The 19,065-nt window shown below is 34.5% G+C and overlaps 1 protein-coding gene across 4 annotated transcripts in view; it reads right to left on the bottom strand.

Moving 5' to 3' along the window:
• Nucleotides 1-1,337: 1,337 nt before the first annotated feature.
• RUNDC3B (RUN domain containing 3B) overlaps nt 1,338-19,065 on the bottom strand; it is a gene marked incomplete at both ends in the record, with an annotated part of 134,585 nt that continues 116,857 nt past the window's right edge. For 2 of the 4 annotated variants that reach the window (XM_080701633.1, XM_080701634.1), the window contains 3 exons: nt 1,338-1,483; nt 5,488-5,603; nt 13,475-13,621. In XM_080701633.1, the coding sequence (XP_080557759.1) occupies nt 1,338-1,483; nt 5,488-5,603; nt 13,475-13,621 (409 nt within the window). The remainder of the gene's footprint in view (nt 1,484-5,487; nt 5,604-13,474; nt 13,622-19,065) is intronic. The other 2 variants (XM_080701635.1, XM_080701636.1) reach the window with 2 other exon arrangements.

The following is a 19,065-nucleotide window of genomic DNA, read 5'->3' as shown; positions in this document are numbered from 1 at the left end:
ATGTCAGACATGTATGTATTTACTGTCAAGAATGGTGGTAGTATTCTAGTGATCCTTTAGAAGCTCCTCAGATCTCTAACTGAACTTGAAATCTTTCCTGATGTACACTTTTTCATTTCATTTGTTCTATATTTTGAAATATTTCCAGCTCTTCAAATATACCTGATCATATTTTTAAATTGATAACCTTTAATGAAAATCTTGGGAAACAAAGATAAGACATTTATTTTCCCCATATATAATATACATATAAAATACTTTCCCTATGACCCCTTACAAAGTAAGTCATTAACTGCCCAAAAAGGCACATTCCTACAAAATTTATAAAATGTTAAATGGAATGTTAAGATGGTATCAAATAATGTTAAAGAAAAACTAAAAGGCTGGGATATAGCTCAGAGTATTTTCATAGTATGTTCAAGGTCCTGGATGTTCAAGCCCCAGCACCAAAAGAGAGCAAAAGGAATAGGGAGGAAGAAAAAAAAAGAAAGAAAGAAAGAAAGGAAGGAAGGAAGAAAGAAAGAAAGAAAGAAAGAAAGAAAGAAAGAAAGAGAGAGAGAGAGAGAGAGAGAGAGAGAGAAAGGCTACTGTGAAACTGCAGCTGAGAACCTTCTAAAACATTAATTAATTAATTTATTGGTGTGTTTGTGTGTGTGTGTCCGTGTGTGGTGCTGGGCGTGGAATCTGGGGCCTTCTACCTCCAGGCTATAATCCCTGTCCTTTTTGATTTTTTATTTGGAAACAGGGTCTCACTAAGTTGCTGAGAGCCTAAGTTGCTGAAGCTGACCTCAAACCTGCAATCCTCCTGTTTCAGCCTCCCAGGTACTGTAATTACAGGCTTGTACCACCACACCTGGTAAAACATGGCATTTAAACATTAGAAAATAAAAAATAATGAAAAATGAAAGTATCTTTTTTTCTGAAGATTTAATCACTGAATAAAGGAGTGAAATAAAATACTTAGCTTAAGTCACTGGAATAAAACCTTGAAATCAGCCTCTGGCAACCAAGATGCACTTAAACAAATATATAAAAATTAGGTGAATAATAATAATTATGTACAATTTGCAATGAATCATTTTGGAGAATATTTGAAAGTTTTTAAAAGCCTTTTCAATTTTAAACTTCTGCAATGACAAAGACAAAATTTTAAAAAATAAAAATGTCAGGACCACTGTTTTTCCCTTATAAGTTTCCATGGAGTACTGACCTCTCTAAGCAGCAGAATTCCAGACATGTACCAGAACAATATAAAATTTCAAAGGTCTCCCCAGCAGTCACACTTATGTAAACTGAACATTTATTATATAGAAACTTTTGGCTTTTACATGAAGTTTTCAGGAAGGAGTTAGGCCTGGACTCGTCATCTCTGCTGTGGGACTTGCAAGGCAGTCATTGGATTTTAGGCTTGTTAAAGACTTGTAACTTGCTACTGACGTTAGGGACCCACACAAACCAAGTAATGATGGAGTATCTTCTTTACCTGAAAATTAGGGTAAATAAAATAAATAATAAAAAGCCTTGATGAATGACACACTAAGAAGATCCTAGAAGCACTAGAAACTTCCATAATTTACAAGATAGTGAAAATATAATCAACTATGAAGTCAAAGATTTGTATCTAAACATATATGTTTGACCTTCAAGGAGTTTCAATATTACCCTTAAATACCACACAGGACAGTTTATGCTTCTTTTTAGAGCAAAATTTTACCTTTTTCTTAAAACATGTTTATCCTCAGTTTGCTAATAAAGGATGATAAAAAAACTAAGTAACAGAAAGTGCCCAGGTCAGCAAATCCGTAATAGGCCAAGTAATGCATTAGAAAGCAGTTCTTCTTGGTCATATAGTACTGCCCCAACTCAATAGGAAGGCTTGATTTTAGGAGACTGCATTCGTGTATTGAACTTTTATTCAGTATCTACTATGACCACGGATTTTCTTAAATGATGGACTTCAATAGGACCTTGAAAAAGAATGGTAGGTCTGTTTTCATGGCTAAGGTAAATAAAGTTTTTTCCAGAGTTAAATTTCAACCCACACTGTATAACTATTAGCTCTAAGTGGGGCTGTGAAAAGCTAGTCTTTGAAAATCAGCAGGTTTCCAAAGATGATGGAAAACTTAGGTTTTACTCATGCAGTTACAGAAATGTAAGCTGAGCTAGGTATGAGATGTTTTTGATTATGTATTATTTCAAATAGCCTCTCTGAAGTGTTCCTGCAGCACTCTGTACTTATCTCCCCTTATCACTCTGTATGGTAACTGTGGGTTTTCTCTCTCTCTCTCTCTTACTTTCCTTTGTTCAGGACTACTTTTATTGTGTAAATTAGTATTATTTCTCCAGGGTTTGGCACATTTTCTACTAACTCATCTACAAAAATCCATTTTTCACATCTCTACTGGAAGTTTCTTCTCTAAATGCATTATCTAACATTTCTAGTAAAATGTTAAAATGAGGTGGGAAGAATGAATATTCTTTACTTTGTTCTTTTTTTCTTTTTCTGGGTCCGGGGGTGGAACCCAGGGGCATTCAACCTCTGAGCTACACCCCCTGCCCTATTTTTTATTCTTTATTTTGAAACCAGGTCTCACTAAGTTGCAGAGGGCCTCACTAAGTAGCTGAGGCTGTCCGCGAACCATGATCCTCAGGTCTCAGCCTCCCAAATGCTGGGATTATAAGCGTGCGCCACCACACCCGGCTTACTTTGTTCTTGAGCTAAGTATTTTCCATTAAGTAAGAGCTTTAAGAAAAATATTATATATACACTTGGGATAAATCTAGCTGGTTGTGGTGTATCATTTTCTTTGTATATGGCTAGATGCTGTTCTAAACAATAAGCACATTATTTAGAACCTTTTTACCAATATCCATAAGCAATATTAACCTGTATTTTTTTCTTTTTCATATTGTATATATCAAGTTAGAGCTATTTCCTAAATTAATTATAAAGTATTCCTTCATTTTCCATGTTTTAGAATAATAATTTATGAAGTACTGGGGGACTATTTGGTCTTTGACATTTAGGTAGAATGTTCCTGAGGACCATGTGAGCCAGGCCTTGTATGTGGAGAGTTCCTTAATAACTCTGTTTCTTTTCTGGGTTTTGGCCTGTGTAAGCTTGCTATCTCTAAAGGGTCCAACCTCAGTGAAATGTATTTACTATCCACTTAACCTAGGTTTTCAAGTTTATGTACAGAGGTCTGCAAAATAGCCTCCTGCTATTTTTTAAAATTCTTCTTTTTTAATGATTGTTTCCTCGTGTGAGTTCTTTTTGTTTTTCTCTCTTATAATCAAATTAGCTGCCTCTAATTTGTTATTGAAAAAACTACTGCTTTTCTATTCTATCACTTATTTGTAATTTCATCTTGATTATTTCCTTCCTTAAATGCTTTGCTCTTTTATTCTTTTTCCAGCTTTTTGAGCTTAGAAATATATTCATTTATCTTATTCCATCTTATGAATAAAAATACATAAAATGTATAATTTTCTCTACTGCTTAAAATAAACATACTTTATAAAACTATTATCATTGGGTTTTTTTGAAATTTATAATTTCAATTATATTACCAAAAGTTATTAGAAAGTTTATTTATTTCCAGGAGAAGGGCCTTTCTATTATCAGTAATTTCTAGGCTTCTTTCACACTGTGATCAAGGAATACTATTTGTAATGTTTGACGTTATAAACTAATATTTTATTTATAATCTAATATATGATCATTTTGTTACTATTCTCTCCATACTTAAGAAGGTCCATTATCTATTATTATTAGCATATGAAGTTCCAGCTATTCATAAGGTCTGCCTTATTGATTATGTTTAGTCTTTTTATATTTGTGCCAGTGAGTTTTCTCTTACTGTAATAAATACCTGAGATAATCAACCTGTGAAGACAAAACGTTACTTTTGGCTCATAGTTTCAGGGGTTCTAGTCAATGACTAATTGGCCTTGTTTCTTCTTGGGCTTATGGTGAGGCAGCACCACATAGTGAGGAGTGTGTGGAGGAGCAAAGCTGCTCACTTCATGGTTAGAAGCAAAAAGAGGAAGAGGAGAGGCTAGGGTCCCACGTCCTCATCGGGGGCAGGACCCTCAGTGGCCTAAATACCTCCCACTAGGTCCCACTTCTTCAAGTGTCCACCAGTTTGGAAAAGTGCCAATCTGGGGTACTAAGTCTTTAACACAGGGGTCTTTGAGAGACATTTACCATCTGAACTGCACTGTTCTGCCAGAGATCTTTTTTTATCTTGTTTTTTGTCTATCTGATTTGTCTTATACTGAAAATAGTATGTTAAGTCTCATATTGTCTCTAGGTTTCTATCTATGTCTCAATCACATGTATAAAGATGTATGCTATTGTTTGGTACATAGTCCTGTTATATCTTAATTGTGACTTTTAGCATTGACACATAACTTTCTTTCTAATGTTTAGTGCATTTGGACTTAATTCCACTTGTCTGATATCAGGTCTACTACTCTGATTCCTTTGTGTTTTAATTTGCCTAGTATAAATATGTTTATCTCTTTATATATAGCCATTTTTAACAACTTAGAATTTCATTACAGTTTTATGTATAATTATTATACTTACTATATTCTTTACATGATATGTTTTACCATTTTATTTTACATATTTCTTTTGGAGTTATTTTCAATATGATACATCATTTTGCTATTGTATTATTTGTTGTGCTTATTTTATTACATGTTATATTTTCTTCACTTTAAAAATGTGTTATATAGGAACATTTGTATTTTTTCTACTTATCATTTTACAACTTACTAGAGAAGTTAAATGCCAAATTCATTTTCTTTACCTTGTAAGTGGTTGAATATTTTTTGCCTGAAGTCCTCAGCATATTTTCCCTTTTTTATTAATAATTTAGTAAGAATAGACGAGTATTTTTTTGTGTGTGTGGTGGTACTGGGGTTCCTGAAAACCCTTTTACCTCCGGGCTACACTCCCAGACCTATTTTATATTTTTATTTGGAAACAGGGTCTCTTAACCCAGCGAGGCTGGCTTCAAACCTGTGTGATCCTCCTGTCTCCGCCTCCCAAGCACGGGTATTACAAGTGTGTGCCACCACGCCCGGCATAGAGGAGCTTTTGAAAATGTTAGACACAAGCCGGGAGTGGTGGTGCACGCTTGTATTCCCCGCACTTGGGCGGCGGAGACAGGAGGATCACGCACGTTCGAACCCAGCCCCTCTGGCTTAAGAGACCTTGTTTCCAAATAAAAAAGTATAAAAATAGGTCTGGGAATGTAGCCTATATGTAGAAGGGTTTCCAGGAACCCCAGTACTACCAAAAAAAAAAAATGTTAGACACAAACACATGAGAAAGGATCAAAGACAGATCATTTCTAATCCTGAAGGCACTTTAATTCTAGCATGCTTCAGAGAAATGTCCCTATTATTCTCTAGCAATTTCCGCAAAAAATATAGGTAGTACAGAAATGTTATTTTCAAACACATATATTTTCTTACCTTCATTGATTAATGAGTCTTGTTTTCCATCTCCTTCTTGTGAATGGCCTGGATCTAAAGAAGTCTGAGAAAGGCTAACTTCTGCTGATAACTGGTCAAGACTTTGATAACTTTTCCTATAAAATAAGGATAAATCACTACTAGAATTTCTTCTAACAAAAACAGTTTCTAGAGATATTCTTCAATGATTTCCAGTTGATTAAATTTCTAGATGGCTTTTCTCCCAACATTTACCCTACTTTTACCTTTAACATGGCTTCAATATGATCGCTATTATACTTTTCTTCCTATTCTATTTGGAGGCATATCTGTTTTACTCATTAACAACAGAAAAGATAAATAATTTGTAAAAAAAATTAAAATCCTTACACCAAATTCTGATTGTCCAGATGATTAAAGTTGGGAACTTTTAAATTGAGTTATTTATAATTCTCAAAAAACATAAAATCTACAAATTATTCTTAATGAGGAAACACAATTGGAATAATGTAATAATTACCTATGTCTCAGTTCTCAGTGCCTTGGTGTTATTATAGACAGTTATTATAAAACAAATTAATAAAAATTCCTATAATTCAGATACTTAAAAAGTGTTGGGTAATAAATATTTTGTTGTATTAATATATCATTAAGATAATTAACCTCACTACCTCATCTATTTACTATCTTGGGGCCCAATTTGATTAAGCTAATTCATTAATTAGAAATATATATATTTCTATAACTATAAATAAAATATAAAGTTAATGAAATCTTATACTTTTCCCCATATTTTGTTCTTCAGGATAAAAATAATTCAAAAGACATATGCAGCATTGTTAATATTCACATTTCACATGAAAAAATTCATTATTTCCAAATGTAGTCTCAGAAAAGCAATGTTTTTCAAGCTCAACATCTATTTTGCAAGGTAACCAAACCCCATGTAATTTCCTAGAAATATATGTCATGAGATTATTTATAGGAAAGTACATATAATTTTTTTTATACTGGGGACTGAACCTAGAGGCATTCTTCTTCTGAGCTACACCTCAAATTCTTTCTGTTTTTTATTTTGAGAGAATCTGTCTAAGTTGCTGGGAGTCTTGCTGAATTGCTAGGGCTTTCCTCAAACCTATAATCCTTCGATCTCTACATCCCAAGAACTAGGATTAGAGGTGTGTGCCACCATACCTGGCAACTATAATTTGTAAGTATCAGAAAATTCTAAGCCAGGCATGGTGGCATATGCCTGTAATTACAGTACTTGGGAGGCTGAGACAGGAGGATTTCAGGTTCCAGGACAGCTTCAGCAATTTAGTGAGCCTCTCAGATCGTGTTTCAAAATAAAAAATAAAATAGGGCTAGGGGTGTAGCTAGGAGGTAGAATGCATGTGTGTTCAACTTCCAATACCACACACACAGAAAGAATATCCTAAAATTACAGGAAACCTCTGATACATCAGATAACACTTTAGTAAGCTCCATAATATATAATAAAAATGATAACCAATATTTACATAGCATTTGAACATGTGAAACACTATTCTATGTATTATATATGTTTTAATGCACTTAATCCTTACAAGTATCTTAAGGAGTTGGAATGGTTACTACTTCCATTGTATAGAAAAGGAAATTGAAGCACACAAAAATGAGGTTTTTTTGGTGGTACTGTGGTACCTGGAAACCCTTTTACCTCCGGGTTACACTTCCAGACCTATTTTATACTTTTTTATTTGGAAACAGGGTCTCTTTAGCCAGCGCAGCTGGCTTCGAACCTGCGTGGTCCTCCTGTCTCTGTCTTCCAAGGCCAGGGATTACAAGCATGCGCCACCACACCCGGCCAAAGATGAGTTTTAAATCTAGTAGCCTGACCCTAATTCTGTTCCCTTAACTACTAACTAATCTTTCCTCTAGTAAAGGAAGAAAAGATTTGTCTTCTATTAGAAACCCTTATTCTTTGAACGGCTTTGTTTTCTGAAATAGATCATGTAAAGTATAATTTTATCACTAAAAGTTTCATTTACTTTCATTAAAGTCTTATTTCTTTAGCTGTAGAGAAAAGCAAGAACACAGGAATCTAATGAAAAATTATAAATGTTTCTTTCCTAAATTATTTTTATTTTCTGATAGGTCCCAGGAGGCGTCCTCTTTGAACTGATGGCTTGAGTGTTTGATACTGATTTTTCATCATGAGAAACTCGTATACAATAAACTGTCCATGGGGGAAGCTTTCTCTCTTTCTTTTTATTTTTGAGGGGGGTAACTGGGATTAAAACAAGGAGCATTCTACCTCTGAACTAGATTCCCAGCCATGTTTTAATATTTTATTTTGAAACAGGGTTTTGCTAAGTTGCTGAGGCTGCCCCTCATGCCTGTGATCCTCCTGTCACGGTCTCCTAAGTACTGGAATTATAGAGGTGTGTCACCACTCCCAGTGAAAGTTCTATCTTTAAAGCCCATGACTAAATCCTATCTTTGAAATTTTTTTTGGCACTGGGGATTGAACCCAGGGGCATCTACCTCCAAGCTACACCTCCAGCCCTATTTTTTTTCTTTGTTTTGAAACAGGATCTCACTGGGTTGATGGGAGTCTCACTACTTGCTGAGGATGTTCTAGAACCTGTGATCCTCCTGTCTCATCCTCTCAAGTACTGGGATTAGAAGTGTATACCACCCACCACGATGGGCTCTATCTCTGAATTTTATACTCATTAACATTATACTGTAAGATTTAAATATAATCCATTAGGCATAATCAATCTATTGATATTATTATTGGTATTGTTGGTACTATTGGTATTATTACTAATTTCTCAGAAGGGAGTCTTTAAAAATTATTAAATTAAATTATTCAAAATAAGAACTCCAAATAATAAGAGTTATACATTATTATTATTATTTTTTTGGTGGTACTGGGGTTCCTGGAAGCCCTTCTCCCTCTGGGCTACACTCCCAGACCTTTTTTTTTATTTATTTGGAAACAGGGTCTCTTAAGCCAGCGAGGCTGACTATGAACCTGCGTGATCCTCCTGTCTCCGCCTTCCAAGCGTGGGGATTACAAGCGTGTGCCACCACACCCAGCTATAATTTAAATTTAACTTGTGGGGAATTGTGTCACATGTCATAGGCATCTGAGATATAATAAAATCTACTACACTCAACATCTAACTATTTAAGCATTTTTAAACCACTCTATACAAATTCTATACATAAAATTGAGTACCAAAGAGCTTGTCATGGTAGCATATGCCTATAATCCAAGTACCTGGGAGGCTGAGAGAGGAAGATTTAAGCTTTGAGATCACCTTCAGTAACAGAGAGACTTTCAGCAACTCAGACCCTGTTTCAAAAGGCTAGGTAGATGAAGGCAGAATGCCCCTGGTTCAATCCTCAGTGCAAGAGAGAAAGAGAAAGAGAGAAGGAGAGAAAGAAAGAAAGAGAGAAAGAAAGAAAGGGAGGGAGGGAGAGGAAGAAATAGGAAAGAAAAGAGGAAAGAGAAATTGAGTGCCAAAGAAAGGCAAGTTAAAAGGAAACTGAGCAATAGGCCTGAATTTACTTAGTGGTTAATTTTTACTTATATTTTATTTATATCAATGATCAAAAATAATGATATGTGATTTTCCAACAGATGTCTTGAGGTGAGGTTAAAAATAATTTATAGTATTTAGTAGTAAGCAACAGAGTATATGTGATATATGTAAGGAAACAGGTATTAACCACATATAAAATAAAAACATTCATGTACACTGTATTTTTAGAAGCACATTCACATGGAGTAATATGCTATTTTTATATTTGTTATTTACATAGAAATATACTTAAGAAAAAAATATTTGCCACAGGAGAATGTCTACACTGTCTTAGTCTAGCAAAATTACCAGAATGAAGCAAGGAAAGCCTGATAGGGAAGAATACGTGTTAATCAGGTCAATACCCAATTTACAAATTACATTGTTATTTCTGCCTCAGTGCTTTAGAGACTCCTACTCCAAAAAGGCTTGAAAGACACACATGGAAAGGATAACTCCTATTATACCTGAAGTGAAAGTCATAAAGAAAAAATTAAATCCTAAATGATAGACCATGAAAGGCATATAAAAACTCACAAAAACTCACAAGCCTCAAAATTTTACAGTTTGAGTCATACCCAAATTGGAAGCCAATGATAAATTTAAAATACTAAAAAATCTGAAGCAGAAAACAAATATGATGACAATGAATCTGGTATTTTGGTATAAAAAATAGGTGGGTTAGAACTGGGTGTAGTGGTACATGCCTATAATTCTAGTACTTGGGAGGCAAAGACAGGACGATCACAGGTTCAAGACCAGTCTCAGCTATTTAGTAAGGCCCTCTACAACTTAGTGTGAGACGTTGTTTCAAAATAAAGAATAAAAATATGCTGAGTGTGTAGCTCAGAGGTAGAATGCCCCTCTCTGTTCAACTCCCATACCAAAATAAACAAATAAGTAAATAAATATAGGTAGGTTAGGTAATAATCTAAGAAGATTATAGAACAGATAATCCAATAGGATTATCAAACTAGCTCATGTGACCTAATTTTTATGTATGAAAAAGACTTTCAACTTGACTTGTTGGAAACAAAAAAGTAAAGAATTATTCCATGTTGCATTGCAGGATTTTGCATTATATACTTATTTATTGTTGAGTTCTTATCGTAGGCCTAAATAATTTCCCAAATATTCAGCATATGTGAAACAAAAGAAAGAATGTAAAATCCAGCATGGCTAATCTTGTCCAATCTAAGTAATCAAGAAATCATTATTTCAAGAGTTGTATAAATAGCCAAAAAAATAGAAATAAATTTCAGATCTTCTATTGTGTGAGGGATCATTCCATGAGCAGGTTACTCAATAGCCCAACTTAAGAAATATAAACAAAGCCAACAAATTAATTAAGTCAAACAGCACAGGATGCTAAATTAAATAAGTGGAAGGTCATTACTCTAAGCCTGTGTAACTGGGTTGAGTTCCAAGTAAGGACATGTAATCTAACTTAGTACACCAACAAATTGAAACCTAATACAGAAGTATATATTTTTTGTAAGAGCCACACGTTAGCCAGTCACAGGCAGCCAACTCATCACACAATACCCAAGTAAGAAAAATGTCTAGTCATGCTATGCCTCAATAAGGCAGATGCTTCTCTGTAGCCAATCACATGCTTTCTTTACTTTACTTCCTGTTCACTCTATAAAAGCTTGCTGCCTCTGCTGCTGGTTGGAATTTTCTGAAACACTTCTGTCTCCGAGTGCCACCTGACTCACAAGTTATTCTTTGCTCAAATAAATGCTTTTAAGTTTAGTTTTTCCAATATTTTTAAATATTTTAAATATTTTAAATATTTTTTTTCTTAAAGTTGCCCTGAATTACTGACAGAATGAAGTTACAGAGCTCATAGTTGGTGGAATGGAGTTACCATATCCTAGCATATGCAACAACTGCAACAAATTATAGACTCAGTTTCTCCAAATTATCAAGACAGCTCATATTCATTATTAGAAAGGTTTTAGCCACACAGGCTCTCAATAAATGTCTGTTGTATTTATTTAAGTTACTGTTCAAGTTAAAAAGAATTAGTGACCATAGTCTTCAGTTACATTATATATTTGAGAACAGCAAAAACAATATCCCAATGAAAAGCTGACCATTAGTTTCAAACATGAATTATAGTTTCTCCAATCTGAAGTGGCAAGCCTCCATTTTATTTATTTATTTTTCAGTATTGGGAATTGATGTTCTACCTCTGAGCTATATCACAACCCTATTTTATTTTTTATTTTGAAGCAGGATCTCACTAAATTGCTGAGGGCTAACTTGTAAATGAGAGAGTGGGATTACCTCTTCAGAACAATAAGGGATTTGCTGGTCATTTCAATTTTATGTAAGATTCAGAAAGTAGGTTTGAGGATCTTCGGTGGGTATGTACCCTATTTGGCACATAGGATACAAGGTTAGAGACATAAAGATCATAAAGAATAAAATATTCATTGAGGCGCTATGGGATGCCAATGTATTGCCTAATTTAAAACCTATAATTCTGTTAGATGGGCATTATCCCCAGTATTACATATGAAGAATGTAAAGGTTAAGAAGAGGAAGTATTATCCAGTATTGCATAGCAAGTAAGTAGCAGAGATTACTTAACAATCCAGTGATCTCTGCACTATATTCCAGCTATATACTTTTTGTTCAAAGATATCAATTTGGAAATAAGACCATCTGAAAGCAATACTCACATCTGAAGGCCAGTCAGATAAAGGATAGCACTAGAAAGGAAGGTATATCCTTCCTGAAGCTAACGAATCAGGAAGCCTAAAACCTGGACCTATGCTCAAAAGATCAACAGGTAGTTTCCCTGTCTTTTTTTTTTTTTTTTTTGAGACTGTGATTTGTTCTGTGGATTCTATACTACTTTCTATAAACCAGCTGCTATTACATATGCAGAGCTAAACCTGAAAGAAGTATTCTACTTTAGACTTTTTATTGGACCAATAGGCAACTTTATAGTCAGGTAAGGGTGCCTATCTTGTTAAAATATTTTGCCTCCTACTACCTAGTATGACAATGTGGGTACTGAAACGAAAAGACATAGTCTTTTAACCTACCCAAATTTAACATTATAATATTTTTGCAGTTAAAATAGCAAGAGCATCTCATGTGTTTTGTATATAAAGTATGCCAAATATTGCTATAAATTCAATTTTCACTCATAAACTAGAAATAAAAAGAAAATATTATTCTTCTATTAATTGAATACACTACAGAGGATAAAATTATACACAAAGAAAATACACTCTAGTTATCCAAAAATATGATAAGAGTATATAATGGAACCAGATCCTAATTTACAGAACATAGAAAGTCAACATCTTAAATCATAGTAGGAAAGATAATTTAATAGTTGAAGAAACTTCTGATTTATTTCACAAATAATATGGTTCAATTTATCTCTAAAAAATCAGTAAAACAAGAAACACACTAAAGTCCCTAGCAATTGTTTCAACAACTAAAGTCCAAATATATTTTGAATTCTACCTTTGATAAGCAAAAAAATCAGAGAGTAAAGATGGTAGAAGTATGCCTGTGACAAGACATTCCCTGTAGAAACATGTGGCTATTATTTGCTTTGTAAAGTCACCCTAAGAAGCACAGACAGATGTGTGTGGTTCTGCCTGTGAAATCTAAAAACAAGGACTCAATAAAAAAAAAGTATAGAAAGAAGCAGAAAGAGAGAGAGGAGGAAGAAAGGGAAGAAGGGAAAGACTAAAGGGAAGGAAAAAGGGAGAGAGAGAAGGGGAGAAAACAAGTAGAAGATGGAATAATATGAGAGTGAAAAGAGAATTCACTGAATACAGAAAGATACAGTGAAAAACATGATCAAAATGGGAAAGTGACTAGAAGCCAAAAGGTAATATAATTTATGATTTTCAAAACGAAGATTACTCAAAATGTTGCAGTTCATTTAAACACTGAGACACTATGACTAAATGAAATAGTCCTGAACATTAGGACAAGGCAATAGGAAAAGGGTCTACAGTCCATAGATGGAGTCAGTATATTTCCTATAGCTTCCACAAACTAGACTTGTTGAAAATAAGATGGAATTGTGTTTTCTGAGAAGCAGGAAAATTGATTCCAAGCAACTATAACACCAAAGCTAGAATTAAAAAATAGATGGCTCATTAAAAAACTCATAGATTTAAATGAAGGACTGGCTGAAAATTTAGCTAAAGAAAATATAGATAGCTTGTATAATAATACTGCATAAAAATTTCTCAGATATTTTACTTCCCCAGGGTGCCTTGGCTTCAAAAAATTTTACATATCATCTTAATCCAACCTTTTCAGCATACTAAAGCCTAACTTTGTTGTAAACTAATAATAAATTCAGAAGAATAACCTGAAAAACCAAAGTGGATAGCCACATATTTTGGTACAACTAAATTTGTAATTAGTTGGAAAAAAAGTGTCACACTTACTCATACCACTGTTTATTGTGTTTTCGGTAAAGCAACGTATCCAAGGCAACAGCATTGACATCCAGAGCTCCTGGGGAAGGCCACTGGTTGGTGAGGTGGGCAGTTAACTCTTGTCTTGATCTTAAATCATTATTCTTTAGCACAGTCCTGTGAATATTAAGATGATGAGTGCTTTTGTCTTCACTTTTCTACAATGGCAGAGGAACTTAATGGTACCAATTTAGGCTCCCAAATTTCATCTTTTAAAAATGGTATGGTAACAGACTGTGAATAGAACTACAGCAAGGCTAGTTGGGACTATGGCTGGTTTTGTCTTTTGCAGTATATGCTTTTTATTCTTTCTCTGCTGACCATAACAATTCACTGTCATTAAATTCAGACTATCTTTTCCATAGAGATTAGTACTAAAGGACTAAAGGATCTAAGTAGCATTTTACATCTTAAGTGTAAAACAAGGGTGATATTCTAAAGATAAAGATTACTGGATGCCAGTTAAAATACATAAGAAAGTAAAGATTTCATGTGTATGATTTTTCTGGCTGCAAAATTCAAGAAATAACTTCTCAAAGTAATTTAACTCAAGTAAATGAAAAGCAATTGAAATGAATTTTTAAAGAAAAGAGTGCAGAAAAATATAAAATCCACAAGATTTCCATTACTATTTTTGACAGAAGTATTAATAAATCTTCATGAAAACAAATCAGTGGCAACTGCATTGAACAATATAATCCACTGAAAATGTTTCAACTATAGAATGAAGCCATTATAACAATCAGTGTTTTTTTTAATTTCTGTAGAACTGCTACTTGTCAATAATAATTTGCAAGAAAATTACCTTTTGATAAAATTTCAACTGTACAAACCAAATGATGATTCTCAGGAGACAAATTCAAGATCTGAATTGATGGTTGAAGAAGAGTTAAAAGCAAAGATCCTACTCTATGTCTAAAGAACTTTGAAAATATCTAGGCAACATGTATCCTCCAACAAGAGTCCATGACCTTAGTGTACCAAGTCTGAGCCATCATTCAGAACCAGGAAAGTAATATGCACCTCCCACCAATATTCACAGACAATAGTCCTGTGGATAGAGGGGAGTGAGATACCCACAGCTTAATCCTGTTCGTAGGCAATCAGCCCACACACCTCCTTTGTTAACAAGGATTCTAACACAATCTCCATATTTATAACTAACAGGCTACAGGAGAATATTCCTGATTTTACACAGTAACTATGTGTGTTGAAAAATACTTGTTCCACAAAAAATATTATCTGATGTAAACATGAGATTTTGTTTCAAAATGTAATACTAAAAGTAAATTAGGTAAAAGTCATTGAGAATGAATCCCATGAAAACAACCCTTTTCACTAGTTGCCACAATTTTATTTCACTGGAAAAGAAATGAAAATTTAAGGGCTCAGAAGGTATTTTGGTATTTTCTTAATAAAAACAATAAAGCCTTACAAAAATTTTAAGACTGATAGCAAATTATGTAAAGCAGAAATGAGGATTATTAGCCAGATAATATATTATAATAAACTACCATTATTTGGCCTTCTCTTAGTAGATTTTTCTCTTTTACATATTCTTTTTTTTTTTAAGAGTTGCTAGTGAATACTGCTGGAAAACTTAGCTTCAATGTTGTAATTGACTCACAGGAAATATTCAGAGCAGGCTGTGAAAAAAGCAAATGTGCATCTATGAAGAAATGACTTTGGGAGAACTTTGTTAATGAATAACTGATATTCTTATTAACTGATTATCATTATGATGATATCAATAACTGAAATTGATAATGAAATTTCAATTAATAATTGAAATTTCTAGAAAATGAAAAGATTATAACTCACAAAACAGAAAAAGTAACTGAAGTTTCAGTATTTATATAACATTTGTCTGTAGAGAATTTTGCCTAATAACAAATTATTTTTAGATATTTTTCCTCAGAAATCTTGACAACACTGTTTTCTGGGCAGATGAAACAGGAGATAAGAGATTTCAGAACACATAATAGATATAGTTTTAGTCCATGATATATCTGTTTTTCATCTTTTGTGAAGAATATGCAGACAAAAAAAATCCTAGCACCTGCATTGCCCCTGCCACTATAAAGAATTTCAGAAGACCATGAAGGGGAAATAAAGATTATGCTATATTTTTAAAAAATGTGGTCCAGCTTAAAATCAGGTTCACTATAGGGCAAAGAAATTTACTGAGACTCTGTTTCAAAATAAAAAATAAAAAGAGCTGGGGGTGAAGCTTAAAACTGAACCCCTGTCAATCCCTGGCACTAAAAAGTAGGGGGTAGTGGCTTAGCCTTCAATTAAGTAAACAGTTATTATTGTTATATAATAGTGGTAAACCAGTGGTAAAGGTGAATATGTGAAATTCACCAATGGTAAAGGTAAATATGTGAAATTTAAGATTTTAATTTTTTTTTTTTTTTTGGTGGTACTGGGGCTCCTGGAAACCCTTTTACCTCCGGGTTACACTCCCAGACCTATTTTATATTTTTATTTGGAAACAGGGTCTCTTAAGCCAGAGAGGCTGACTTCGAACCAGCCCGATCCTCCTGTCTCCACCTCCCAAGTGCAGAGATTACAAGCGTGCGCCACCACACCTGGCTAGGACTTTAATTTTAATAAAAACTCTAACCAGTCTTGAAGTTAGAAAATCTAAACATGGAATTATTCTTTATGTGATTGATTCTACTTTTTCTTTATGATGTAAATAAATTTATCATTCTTTCATTAGGGTTAAGATTCTAAAGAAAAGTCCATTTAAGGAAAATTAACTAAGAAAGTAGCAATAATATATTTACCACAGCTAGTTTTAATAATTTCCCTGTGATACCTACCTCTGAATTGCTAATATTTAATTTCCCTTTAAATTCTCAATATGAATTAATCAGAAATTTGGTTTCCTCAAGTAAAAGAATGTAATCTTTAAAAACCATTTAAAGAAAAAAATTCTTTATATAGATTTTAAGCTACATATAACCCCATTAAGTATATCTATGAGGCACAATCTAACACTTTTATTTATTTATTTATTTATTTATTTATTTATTTATTTATTTATTTATTTTTTGGTGGTACTGGGGGTGGAACCCAGAGGCTTTCTACCTCCGGGCTATACTTCCGGACCTTTTGTATATTTTATTTGGAAACAGGGTCTCACTAAGTTGCTGAAAGCCTCACTAAGTAGCTTAGGCTGGCTTCGAACCCGTGCGATCCTCCTGTCCCAGCCTCCCAAGCGCAGGAATTACAAGTGTGCCCCACCACGCCTGGCAATCTAAAACTTTTAAAATTAAAATAGAGAGCCAGGCGTGGTGGCAGACGCTTTAATCCCAGCATTTGGAAGGCTGAGACAGGAGGAACATGGTTCCCAGACAATCTCAGCTACTACTTAGTGAGGCCCTTTGCAACTCAGTGAGACCCTATTTCAATATAAAAAATAAAAAATAGGACTGGGGGTGTATCTTGAAGGTAGAATGCCTCAGGTTCCATCCCCAGTACTGCAATAAATAAATAAATAACTACTGAGACAGCAATTGCAAGGCAATCTTATTAGGGATAATTATTAAAAGCTCAGGTTTACTTATATACTAAAAATATTGTCATCTTGTCTTTGCTTCTCCAGCATTAACTGTATTTGTACTATATTTCAAAAAATTCTAATTCTATCCATGTCCCCAAGCCCATTTCATTGTCTTTTTCTTCCATGTAGATCATTTGACCACTTCTGTCCACACTAATACACCTGTACTGCTTGGTAGTATGTCTCATACAATTTAACAATCAATTATCCTAATAATTTAGTCTGTATTGTTCCACTTTGATTATAAACTACTTGGGGATAGCATCTTTGTTTCATATTTATTCATTATAGAATAATTAGGATAACAATGGAAGCCTTTAAAAATATTAGTCATTTTGGACTGGTATGTACAGCAGAGTGGTAGAACATTAGCATAGTATTCTTTTTTTTCTTTTTTTGAGGCTTTAGAGATGGAACCCAGGGGCATTTGACCTCTGAGCTAAACCCTCTGCCCTATTTTTTATCCTTTATTTTATTTATTTTTAATTTTTAATTTTTTATTGGTGCATTATATTCATACATCATATTGGGGTAAAAAACTTCTGTGTACATACATGTACACATCACTGATTTAACCCCTACCTAATTCCCACCCCATTCCCTCCCCATCTCCTTCCCTTGCTTGGCTTAGTGGTTGACTTCGATATGTTTAAGTACATTGTATGTTTTGGAGATTTTCCTCTTCCCCCCTCCTTTCTCCTCCTTTAGGTTGCCTTGTTTGCTCCTCTATAGGATTTCCTTTTTCATCTAGAGTTCCTCCTATGACCCATTTCTCCCTAACTCTCACATATTAGGGAAAGCATCTGATTTCTTATTTTTTGTGACTGACTAATCTCACTTAGCATAATGTCCTCCAGTTCCATCCATTTCCCTGAAAATGATGTAATTGAGTTTTTTTTAATGGCTGAATAAAATTCCATTGTATACATATCCCACAGTGTTGTAATCCATTCATCTATTAATGGACATCTTGGCTGGTTCCATAGTTTGGCTATGGTGAATTGTGCAGCTATGAACATAGATACACATGCATTAGTTTGGTAGTTTGGTTTCCTATCTTTTGAAACAGGGTCTCACTAAGTTGCACCCGTGGGAACAGTTTCCCAAACCATAACAGTTCACACCATAACAGACCTCACTAAGTAGCTGAGGCCGTCCATGAACCACGATCCTCTGGTTTCAGCCTCCCGAATGCTGGGATTACAAGTGCGCACCACCATGCCTAGCTAGCATAGTATTCTTAAGCCCTGAGTTTGATCCTCAGAAACACACACACGCACGCACACACACACATTTTGCTTATCATTAAAACTAATGAACAGCTGGGTGTGGTAGTGCATAGATTCAGGTGCGTCATTCAGCATTCAGAAGGCTGAGACCAGAGGATCGCGGTTCACAGACAGCCTCAGCTAGTGAGGTCTGTTACAGTGTGAACTGTTATGGTTTGGGAAATTGTCCCCAGGGACCTTCGCTAGGCTCCTGGAAACTATTCCTGTAAAACCGCAGTTTCTTGACCCAAGCTAAGGATAAATATGCAATAGCCCGGGCTCTTGCTGAAGATTTAAAGGAGTTTATTAAAAAGATAGAAATACAGAAGACAGTTACGGCCCCATGCCATTCAGGAATAGCATGAGGGGGTGGTTCAAACGAATTCACCAGAAACTCCTGGACACAGTATTCTTATAGCCACTCTCCTAACCCAACCAGATCCATCTCCTCTAGGGCCAGCCCTTTTCATGTGGGGGATTTCTTCCTGCTGTCTGTCCTGTTTCTGGTACAGACCCCAAGTCTTTTGTTACACCCAAAATATGTTATTTGATCATCAGATTCTGGTATCTCTTGAAGGCTTATGGCATCCTCCCATTTCTTTGGGAAATCTTTACAATGAAAAAGGCCCTGGAACTATCTCTGTTGTCTTGCTAATCACCGTTGGTGCCTGGAATCCTGCAGCCCTTTCTCTGAAGCTCCTAGCTTCTTTTACGACCAAAGA

Source organism: Muscardinus avellanarius, assembly GCF_963383645.1.
Source record: "Muscardinus avellanarius genome assembly, chromosome: 9".
Lineage (NCBI taxonomy): Eukaryota > Metazoa > Chordata > Mammalia > Rodentia > Gliridae > Muscardinus > Muscardinus avellanarius.
Note: the sequence above shows the minus strand (reverse complement) of the source record. Positions and strands in the feature narration are given on the sequence as shown.